The sequence below is a fragment of the Dendrobium catenatum genome, unplaced genomic scaffold, assembly GCF_001605985.2.
Source record: "Dendrobium catenatum unplaced genomic scaffold, ASM160598v2 fragScaff_scaffold_7, whole genome shotgun sequence".
In the NCBI taxonomy this organism is placed as follows: domain Eukaryota; kingdom Viridiplantae; phylum Streptophyta; class Magnoliopsida; order Asparagales; family Orchidaceae; genus Dendrobium; species Dendrobium catenatum.
The window spans coordinates 172,596-184,703 of record NW_021318469.1 but is presented as its reverse complement, the minus strand read 5'-3'; the positions used below and the strand labels follow the sequence as shown (position 1 = coordinate 184,703).

Below are 12,108 nucleotides of genomic sequence, written 5' to 3'. Positions count from 1 at the left end.
TGCCTCCCTTAACTGCTACCCGTAAGTTAACATATATGTTGCAAGCTAATTATGGACTAACTGCTTGAACCTACCGTGTCTCTGTATTCATCTATCGAGTACATATTGTACTGCCTAGACCGCTTTGCGAAGGCATCATTTCCTATCCTAATATTTTCATCAAGTCAAGTAGTGTCTCTTAGAAAATGGACTTTGGACGTTGCTATCTAGTCATCCGGAGCTGTTGTTAATGCTTTGTATATTATTATGAAGCATATTCATATATTCTGTCCCATGACTCGGTAAATTTGCTGCAGGTTGTGAATGTGATTCCTTTAAGAGGAGGTGCTACCCCGAAGTATGCTCAGAGGATACAACTAGTCACCGACATTTACCAAGTTGTTTGATATTCAAGTGGAGGTCGCCAGCAGGTGTGATTGAAGCTGCCTCCGTGTTTCTGTCCTGAGCATTTACTCTGGTTTTCAATAACTGCATATACTTTGATCTGACGACTATTTTATTCTTGTTGTACAGAAAAATCAGATTCCCCTATACTAAGTTTTGTGAGCATCTGAAGAACTTTGTTCGCTGAAAATCGTCTTCACTAGTATTGCTTTTTGTTATAAATTTAAAAAATTGTGGTTCATACGAGAGACTTCTATTTACTTAACAATTACAATGCTAAGTAAACTGAGAATGAACATGGGAAGATGGATTATGTCCAAAACAAATGGATGAATGAGAAAACTAGCATGAGTTTATCCGGAGTTGTCATCAACTGGAATGAAATTGGGTGTGTTTTAGTTGGGTGAGGTTGAGCTTGTTTCCAACCTGCTGCCTTTTATTAAATTGAAACATGACATGGGAGCAGAAAATTATGAAAATGTGCCAATTAAAAAAATTAACTTTATTAGAGTTTTTTTTATTAATGCGTATTTTCTACTTGAAATTATGATGCTGATTATTGCATGCTCTCAAATTAATTATTTGGAAAATAATAAAGGTAGTTTAAAGCGAAAATTAAATGATATAAATTTTGTTTAATTAAATTTTTACTAGCATTTTTATGTTTTGCCGTACCTCTACATGTATGCATGCTTCACATTCATATTGTAAATCCTATGTGCATGCTATATTTCATTCTACAAAGTATAGTAGAATTGTAAAATCTTTAATGCATGCTTACATAATATTCAATTGACATACTGTGGTAAGGATGAACATGTAGCATACATGTGTTTTTTTTCAGAAAATCTATGAACAGCTTCTATAGTTTCATTTTGGATTCCTGAATAAACTATTCTGCATTCACCACCTTACACAAGCATTGTATTCTTTTGATGCTAATTTTAGTGGAGTTTAACTTATTTAGATACCCAAATCAAAGAAGTAGTTTCTTCATGGAGGACAGATAAAGGTAAGTTGGGGCAGATTTAGAGTAGACATAAAAATTAATCAACTTATGGTGGACATCCAATCTGTAAGTTTGGACGACATGATATTAGGTAAAATCAGTTGATAAAGATCTAATGTCTTGCTTTATTTTTGGTCTTTAGATTAATTTTCATACGTACTTAGCTAGTCTATTTATGCTTTTGATGATCTTATGTTTACGAATACCTGTTTTATTTGGACTTAGATCATATATATTATTCATTTATGAAAATATCATACAATTCATGCCTCTAGATAGTTTGGTTATTTTAGCATAGACTTAACTTTATTGTTCATAACTTGTAAATTCCATGTTAAGATAATTAGTCTTATTGTTTTATCATGATTTAGTTTTAAATCAAAATTTCAATTAGATGTCATGATAAATAATTTTATTTATTGTAGAATACATAGATTTTCTCATTTCAAAGATAAAAATGGTTTTTTTTCCTGCATTTAGGCTTCATTTTGGACAGCTTTATAATACAATTTTTTTTTTTCATTTTTTTTTGTACTAAATAGCTACTTTATAAAGTAGCATGAAAGCTGTCCCAAACGAAAAGTCTTAGTTCTCACATGGTTTGACCTGAGAAGCATTCTCTTCTGGCTTGTGACTAACATTGACTTATTAGCAATAATCAAGATACATAGATCTTGTTATTTATTCATTTGATCTTATTAGATAACCGTCAAATCATGTTTTTCAACTGGCATTTATCTCTTCATAAGCTTTTAATCTTGTTTAGAGTCGCTATAATATTTTTTTATTAATGATTACACTTTGTATTGTCAATCGGTCTTATATACCATTTTAGGCTTTATGATTCTCTTGCATGAATGTATATCTATCTATTCTTATATGATTAATTCAATGGTTCACGCAATCTTTAGTTTTCCCCTTATCATTATAAATTAAATTACACTTGAATGATTATTCTATAATTATTATTATGATTTATTATTAAATATTTATAGATATGTGTTAGAGATATGATTAGTTATCTTACGTTTTATTTTCAATAATGATTATTAATAAAATGTAAAACTTAATTACATTAACATAGAAAACTAGCCATAATTTAGTAATTCTCATTGATCCCATACAAGATTATGAGCATGTTTGTAATATTATTACTTAGATAATGAACTAACATAATATCTAGATATTATGTTACTAACTTGAAACATAATATCAAAACATTCATGTTTTCTAATTAATTGTAATTCGTACGTGATTTTTAAATCAAATTAATAACTCAACTTATATTCTCTTATATGGATCTGAAACTTCTTCTTTTATGGAATCTATGTAAAGGCTTTATTAAAAAAAAATGCTATTTAATTGATAAAATTGCATATTTAAAAATTAGGCAAGATGATTGATAACACTTATCATCATGGTTTTGAAAATAGGACCTGTCAGTTGTACCAGTTCAATCATGAACCAGTCCTAAGGCCGATTCAGTCCTCTTAAGAAACTGGTCTAACATCAAATTGGTGAAAATTGGTTTCAACCGCCGGTTGAACCGGCCGACCGGTGAACCGATCGGATTCTTAAGAACTGTCCGGTTCAATTATAATGTATTTAAATAGTTTAATTTAATATAATTTTTTTAAAATATTAAATTAACTTATATATGATATATAATTTCATTTTTTTAATATTATATACATTAAATACAAAGGTGTCATACCAACGTGATTCTTTAACCCCATTGTGGACATCCGAAATGGCACTGCTACGGCTGCAGGATTGCAGAGGGGTATACGACTGCACCTATCTCGAGGGATAGAGACGATCACAGGCCTCCGCACTACTCGCAAATGGGCCAATGGAAGGGCAGATTGGACCCTACATACGATTAACTATGGAGAACAACAGCTCTCGCCTATACACCTCGATGGATAATAATATGCATGGCCTGATCACAATCACTGATTTTTCCCACCCGATACAATAACTCGAGTGGGGTTTATTAGATGGTGGAATTCAGTTTTCCACGGGTGCAAGCTCCTGTGATTAATTACATATTAGGTCGGAACCTAAGAAAACTCTTGATTAAAGATCCTACATTATCCTTTTCAAAATGGGATTTGTTGCGTATCTGTTTTCATAAATAGAATTTTGATGATTGCAAATACTTCTATTTTACTACGACTGCCTTGCCTACTAACATTTCAGGTCCACAGGATCAAGATTGCAATTTGAACCAGCTCAAGATTGGGTAGTCTAAGTTAATTTGTAAACCTTTTTCTTTCTTGAGTCTATTTGTAATAAATGTAGTTCCTAATGCTAAATAACCTTGCACACACACACATGGGAGAAAATTTCTGTCTATTGATTAGAGTTCATTGTTTTGATGCAATCATCCGAGACGATCCTAAAATCGTTCTGGATGATCGGCTTAAAACAAAAATCCTAATTAGGACATCCTGGTTAAGGCAGCCGTCATTAAACACATCGTCCTTGTCGATCTTTTATCGGCCGGGACGATAGGCTCAAATCAGAAAGAATCAGGTGCTAGATCTATTTAGGTATTCTTTATTTTTAGACATCGTCCAGGACATCGGCCTGGACGATGCAGCTCAATTATGCTTAAATTAATTTGGTAATTAAGGAAAATAATTAAGGTTTGATTGCTCGATCACATCGTCCGGGACGATTGCAGGATCGTCCGGGACGATTGCAGGATCGTCCGGGACGATTGCAGGATCGTCCGGGACGATCGCTTGGATGATTGACATCGGTCAGCTTCTATTCAGAGCGATGTTTAGGATGACTTTCCTCGGATTTGAGCTAATCGGCCAGGACGATCGAGAGATCGGCCTGGATGATCAAGCTAATTTTTCATCGTCCACACATCCTTTCAAAGCGATTGTCTGGACGATATTCACGAAATTGTACTGATTGTCCAGGCCGATATAATATTGGCCTAGATGATATAACCAAAATTCTTCTGATCGTCTCAAACCGATTGGGCTGATTGAGCGAAATTTACGCTGATATGCCAGGACGATATCCCTATCGGCCTGGACGATAAAGTCGGTTTTTATAAAATAAGAGCTTTCCGAAGCTCTTATATTTAAGAGCTCTTGTTCTACCCTTTAGTTGATCTTTTGCTGCTGTCTTAACCTTAGAGAGCCTAGAGGAGAGGGAGAGAGAGAGAGAGAGATGATTTTGTGAGGGGGTCTGTGAGAGGGTTTCACAAATGTTGATCCAAGCTTTGATCCACTTCTTCTTCTTCCATCATAGACCCTTGTCGTTGGGGGTTCTAGAGAGGTAAGCTTCAGCATCTGATCAATGTTCTGTGTCTGCTTTAGGAGAAAACAAAAGCAGTTAGGTTCTCTGCCAGCTTCAGGAGGAAGCAAAAGGAGTTGGGTTCTCTGCCTCACCTGGGTTGGTGGAAAGGAGGCTTGTATAGACTTCTCCGCCTTGCTGTGGGAGCAAATAGAGAGTCACTAAGTTTTAGTGCAATACTCAGAGGGTGCCTCCGCGGAGTACACGTAGGTCGTGTTGACCGAACACTATAAATCTTTGTGTTCTTTATTTCTGCTTCCGTATTTATTTTTTCGCACTTTGATTTTCTTTATGGTGAATTTTTGTTTTGGATGTGATTGTGTTTTTGATTAAAAGATTTATAAAATACCAATTCACCCCCCTCTTGGTTAGTCTCGGGCTAGTTCATAAGGGCTTAACATCCCTAATGAACTTTCAAGTGGTATCAGAGTGGGATTCATAAAATTAAGTTTGAATTTTTTTTGAATTTTGATTCATAGATAACTTTGGTAATCGTAACACAATGGAAGGATATTCTATTAAACGTCCACCTTTGTTTGAAAATATTCCTTTTGATTTTTAAAAAACTCGTATGTCTACATTTTTACAATCGATCGACTATCGTATGTGGATGCTTGTTAAAGAAGGTTATACACCACCTTCTCATGAACTTAATGGCATTAAAACTAAAATTCCTTTTACTGAATGAACTTTTGTTGAAATAGATTTAACACAACTTAATACAAAATGCTTGAACTGTTTTTTCTGTGCTTTGAAATCTGAAGATTATATGCGTGTTTCAACTTGTGCAACTGATAAAGAAATTTTTGATAGATTATGTGTAACTTATGAAGGAACTAATGAAGTTAAACAATCTCGATTGAATATTCTTTTGCATGACTACGAACTTTTTCATATGAAACATTCTGAAATAATTTCTAAAATGTATACAATGTTTATTCAAATTGTCACCTCATTGCATGCTTTAGGAAGAGAGCTAATTAATTATGAAAGGGTTAATAAAATTTTGAGATGCTTGCCTTTTTCTTTTGATGTTAAGATCACTGCAATTACTGAATCTAAAGATTTGAACACTTATTCGATTTATAACTTGGTTGGATCACTCATTGCTTATGAGCAAGGAGTGAATCAAAGAAATCTTGATGCATGTGAGAAAAAAAAAGAAAAAAACTATGGCACTAAAAGCCAACAACACGAACACTGATCCTTTTGGATATGAAAATGATGATGTTGTCTTCATCACTAGGCAATTCAAAAGCTTTTTAAGGAAGAAGCAAAAAGACCATTAGAAGTGGAAAAAAGGTAAGGATAGTAAAAATTATAAAAGTTCTTCTGATGTTGTTTGCTTTGAATGCAGGAAGCCTGGACATGTTAAAACTAATTGTCCTACTCTTAAGTAGCACCCAAACAAGGAGAATGGTGAGGAAAAACCCAAATACAGGAAGGACAATAAGCGATCCCAAAAAGCTTTATGGGCGGATTCTGCATCTAACTCATATGAGACTGAAGCAGAGGAGGAAACTAAGAACTTATGTTTAATGGCCGATAATCAACATGAACAATCTGATCAAGAAGAGGTATGAGAACCAACCTATAATCAATTAGTTGAAATTTATGAGAAAATTCATGCATCATATATAAAATTTAAGAAAACGCATGTTAGCTTGAAATTAGAGTTTTTGAATTTTTAAAAAGAGAATAAAGTTTTGATGAAAGATAATTTCCAAATTGATAGCAATCACATGTATTTATTTGATAAGTTTAATGAATTGAATAAAAAGTACTTGGAGTTGGTTATTGAGCGATTCATTGAAAGCATCCTATTCGTCACTTGAATTTGATTTTAAGATATACATTGATAAATCTGAGCATAGGGAGCATAATTTGAGAGTTGATAATGCTGATTTAAAAGTGCTAACTTTAGGATAAAAGCTAAATTGAATACACTTGAGAGAAATTGGAATACATCAACACCTAATCTAAAGCCAAAACCTAGGAAGATGTATTATAACCCAAATAGATTAGTAAATCATTTTACTAGAGTTAGATGTTTTTCATGTGACATGCTAGGACACATTAAACACACTTGCACCATTCATCATAGTGCACATTGGATGTGGAGACTAAAATTGCATGATTTACAGCATAACACAAATACATTGCATTTTTCTTTTCATAAGAAGGGACCCAAACATGTTTGGGTTCCTAAATCTGATTGTTGATGATTTTTGTAGGTGAGCTCTCATCAAAGACCTTGTGAGAGTATAAGTTACTTGGACAACGGAGGCTCATGGCTCATAATTGCTTAAATTTGCTGCTTAATAAATTTTGAATTGCTTATCTACTACTATGTTGATTGTTGTTATTTTCTATTAGTTTATTATGTTTGATGTTGTTCTTTAGTAGTTATATCTCAGATGTTTTTGGTTTTCCTTTTTTAGTTGAAATGATATTTTTGTCTTATTTTAGTTTTTGAAAATTTATAGTTAATATTTTACATCTCTTAATATATTAAACGGTAAAAATACCGTTGATTGTGTCTCTTTCTCTAACATATTTTAGTGGTATGATTTTCTTTTCCAAAAAAAAAAAAAATCTATCTCAAATCAATAATTGGACTATGCAATTAAGATATTTTTCAATCTTGCTTCAGTCATCTATCTTATATATATAATATTTAAAGTCTTCATTTTATCTTCAAATATTTGAAATCTTGTCATTGCATTTATCATATAATTTTTGATTCTGCTTTACGATTCATTATTTCTTATTAGAGTGAGTTTTTCTTCTCTAATATCTAGAAGATATAATCACAACTGAGAGTATTTAAAAATTTTGAAAAAGATACATAGCTTGCAAAATTAAATAAAAAAAGTGACAATGATGCCAAAATCAAAAAATGTGCAATGTCACCAAATTAAAAAAAATTTTATACACAAAGTGTATCAAAAATTAAAAGATGCGCAAAGTGCGCCAATTAAATTAATAAGAGGCATAAAATGAGCCAATCAAAAGCAAGCTTCTTCCCTTTCAAAATTTTTAAATCTTAGAAGAATTCATGTGTCACTTGATATTTTCAAAGATTTGATTTCTGGATTCTTTATGTAACTAATTACTTTGATATATTATTTTATAAAATATTTTTCTAAAACCAAGTTTTGAATGGATTTTTTTTATCATCAAATTGATTCGTCTGATTTAGATCTTTGTTTTCAAAAGAAGTTTTGCCCTGGGAGAAGCCCGAATTAGAAATAACAGGATCGGTTGCGTTACCATTTTTTTTGGATTTCGATGATGTTAATTCATTGACTTACAAGTCTTTAAAATCAATCACATGAAAACTATGTCATATTCATGCCTTGTTTAAAAAAGAATTCTTTATTTTTTGTTCATTTTTATATCTTATTTTTTATCATTTTCAGTTGACTTTATTATTTTTGGGCCTTGTTTGATCATCTCCATCCATCAACTTTTTTGTCACATCGTCCCGAACTATATTCCCATCGTCTTGGACGATCGGTTCAAATCACTTTTTAAAATCATCTACTGGTTGTTCTGACCTTTCTGCTCTTTATCGTACTAGACGATGCATTATCGGTTTGGTTGATATGATCATATTTATGCTTCAATCATTTGTAATCGTCTTGGATGATTCTCTTTCTCCTGGACAATTTTATTCTCTCTTTTCTCAATTTATGAAAAATCGGCCAGGACGATCCACCTGTTCGGCCTGGCTGATACATGTGGCAATATGTTTTAAAACACTTTAAACTCGGCCAATACGATCAATTATTGATGATCGGCCCGACGATCCACCTGTTTGTCCTGGACGATACACGTGGCAATGTTTTAAATGTTTCTAAATTCGGCCAGTACGATCCATTATTGGGCATTATCCTGGATGATCCACCTGATTGGCCAGGACAATATACTTTTTTAATGCTCGTCTAACTTATCTCCTCGGGACGATCGCCTGAGTCTTATCATCCCGGACGATATCTGATCGGCCTGGACGATACGACCATTTTTTTGACCAATCAGCCTGGACGTCATTAATGTACCTGATCGGCCTGGAAGATTCTGCAATTGTTCTGGATGATCGGGTCGATTCTTTAAATTCAGAGCCCTTCAGCCATTTTTCTCACACCATCTCCTTCTTCTAGCTTTCTACTTCTTGTTTTCTTATTATTCGTGATCATGGCAAGAGGCAAGCAATCTCGCCACCCTTCTGGAAGTTTCTCGAGGGCAACTTTGGACCCTCGATTTATGGAGGTGGACGATCAAGCCGCCTATCAACGGTACAAGACGGCTAGCATTACTGTTTCCCGGCTGATCAACCCAAACCACCTTTCCTATATGGTACTTGACTTATTCTCTCACATATCTTCGTGTTTCATTCTCACTCTTGTAATCCCCTGCAATTCAGAGCTTCTTTTTGAATTCTTCGCAAACCTTCGAATAAATTCTTCCTTCACTTCTCTTGGATCATATGTGAATCGACGCCCCGTCGAGATCACATATCAGGATTGCCAAGAATTCCTACAACTCTCCGCCATAGGGGATAAACTCCATACTATGTATTTTGATCCTTATTTTGACTGGGCTCTGGCCAATCACTTTCTCCGCAACTCTAATGCCCACTTTCATATTGGAGAGACTAGCTGTTTACTTAAAGATGCTAGGATTATCCAGCACGTCCTTCGCACTTCTGTTATTCCCAAAGCTGTTGATCGAGTCCATATCACTCCCCTTCTTTCACTCACCACTTTTTACATTATGGCCCATCAAGAATTCAATGCAACCGACCTGATCTTTCGTTACATCGAGCACTTGACTACAATTCAACATCCAGGTCATAGGAGGAAGCTAAATCTTGCCCTAGGACATATCATTACATATGTTTTAGAATCAAAATATAAAATCCAATATCCTGCTCCTCTTAACTATCAACCCGCCTTTAATTCAAATAATTCATTCAATGTCCTTCACAGTACTGGTCTCTACTCGGGGGACGAGGATGCTCGGGGGCCGAGGAGGAGGAGGCTCCCCCACCTGTTCTTGCACCTGCACCACTTCACTAGCACTCTCTGTTAGATGAGCTGGTCGAGCATTTCGACCAGTGAGAGGCATGATTCGAGACTTTTGTTGTTGCATAAGAGCAGCAACATGCTGAGGACTTAGCATGCTTTATACACTAACAACAACAGCACGACTAGGACATGGCCTGGTTTGGAGCACAGTTCATTACTTTGTCTAGCTATTTTCAGCAGCCACCACCACCACCTCTTCCTTTAGATGATCAGGACCCATCTTTCTTTTAGTGTGTTTTTGTGATTTTATTTTTCTTGTTTTAGTCCTTTTCTGCTTTGCAGTTTTTTTATTTTCTCCTCCTTTTAGTGATGATAAAAGTGGGAGTATCTATACTAATTTGTACTGTTTTAGTTTGTTTCATTATTTTAGTTTGTTATGATGTCGATTAGTTGATCTATTGAATTTGTGTTTATGATTTGTTTCCTTACTCATTTCCTTTAAAATTGACTTGAACTATTTTAATTAATTTGTGTGTTTGTCATCATAAAAAAGGGGGAGATTGTTGCGTCTCTATTTTCAGAAATAGAATATTGATGATTGCAAATACTTCTATTTTACTACGATTGCCTTGCATATTAATATTTTAGGTCCACAAGATCAAGACTGTAATTTGAACCAGCTCAATATTGTGTAGATTAGGCTGAGTCAATTTGTAAACCTTTTTCATTCTTGAGTCTATTTGTAATAAATGTGGTTTCTAATGCTAAGTAACCTTGCACACACACATGGGGGAAAATTTATGTCTGTTGATTAGAGTTCACTATTTTGATCCAATCGTCCGGGACGATCCTAAAATCATCCTTGACGATTAGCTTAAAACAGAAATCTTAATTAGGGCATCCTGGTTAAGACAGTCGTCATTAATCACATCATCCTGGACAACCTTCGTATCGGCCGGTATGATAGGCTCAAATCAGAAAGAATCAACTGCAAGATCTATTTAGGTATTATTTATTTTTGGACATCTCGAGAATATCGATCTGGACGATGCAGCTCAATTATGCCTAAATTAATTAAGGAAATCAATTAAGGTTTGATTGCTTGATCACATCGTCCGGGACAATTGCAGGATCATCCGGGATGATCGTTTGGACGATTGACATCAGCCAGCTTCTATTCAGAGTGATGTTTCGGATGATTTTCCTCGGATTTGAGCTAATCGGCCAGGACGATCGAGAGATCAGCCTGTACAATCAAGCTAATTTTTCATCATCCAGATATCCTTTAAGAACGATTGTCTGGACGATATTCATGGAATTGTACTGATCATCCAGGATTATATTATATCGGCGTGGACGTATGATCAAAATTCTTCTAATCATCCCAAACTGACCGGGCTGATTGAGCAAAATTTACGCTGATCGACCAGGATGATATCCCTATCAGCCTGAATGATAAAGTCAGTTTGTATAAAATAAGAGCTTTCCGAAGCTCTTCTATTTAAGAGCTCTTGTTCTATCCTTTAGTAGATCTTTTGCTGCTGTCTTGACCTGAGAGAGCCTAGAGGAGGGAGAGAGAGGGAGAGAGAGAGAGAGAGAGAGAGAGAGGATCTTGTGAGGGGGAGTTTGTGAGAGGGTTTCACAAAGGTTGTTCAAAGCTTTGATCTACATCTTCTTCTTCCATGGGGGTTCTTGAGAGGTAAGCTTCAGCATATGATCAAAGTTCTCTGCCTGCTTCAAGAGGAAGCAAAAGGAGTTGCGTTCTCTGCCAGCTTCAGGAGTTAGCAAAAGGAGGGGTTCTCTGCCTCACGTGGGTTGGTGGAAAGGAGGTTTGTATAGTTTTCTCCGCTTTTCTTTGGGAGCAAAAGGAGAGTCACTAAGTTTTAGTGCAATATTTTGAGGGCGCCTCCGGGGAGTGGACGTAGGTCGTGTTGATCGAATCAGTATAAATCTCTATGTTCTTTTTTTTTGCTTCCACATTTATTTTTTGCACTTTGATTTTCTTAATGGTGAATTTTGGTTTTGGATGTTATTGTATTTTTGATTAAAAGATTTTTAAAATACCAATTCACCCCTCTCTTAGTTAGCCTCGGGCTAGCTCATAAGGGCTTAACATCCCTAACAAACTTTCAGGATTGGCACATAGGGCTGAGACTAGGAAGTCCAATTCAAATGAAAAGAAAGTGTTCGAAGGGCTTAGTTAATATACATGGCTCATACTGACATCCGAAGGGACTAAGGTAGTAAAAAGAAACTGAAGAAAATGAACCAAGCACTCCAAGCAGTCCGGAGGAAAAGATGGAGGTGGCCTCATCCTGTGACGCAGATAGGTAGGATTTATAGTTCCAGAAGAGAAGAAAACTTACC

General features: G+C 35.1%; 1 protein-coding gene and 1 long non-coding RNA gene across 5 annotated transcripts in view; both read left to right on the top strand.

Moving 5' to 3' along the window:
* The window catches only part of LOC110094847 (coatomer subunit delta-2), a 36,605-nt gene extending 35,718 nt beyond the window's left edge, over positions 1–887 (top strand). For 3 of the 4 annotated variants that reach the window (XM_028695592.1, XM_020820182.2, XM_028695622.1), the window contains 2 exons: positions 297–410; positions 514–887. In XM_028695592.1, coding sequence (XP_028551425.1) covers positions 297–386 — 90 coding nt within the window. In that variant the 3' untranslated portion in view covers positions 387–410; positions 514–887. Of the gene's footprint in view, positions 1–296; positions 423–513 lie in introns of all 4 variants that reach the window. The other variant, XM_028695574.1, reaches the window with a different exon arrangement.
* A 4,876-nt stretch (positions 888–5,763) lies between these two features.
* On the top strand, positions 5,764–7,179 carry LOC114579817. The gene is made up of 2 exons (XR_003701004.1): positions 5,764–6,288; positions 6,946–7,179. It is a non-coding gene; the product is annotated as an uncharacterized LOC114579817 (long non-coding RNA).
* Positions 7,180–12,108: the final 4,929 nt, after the last annotated feature.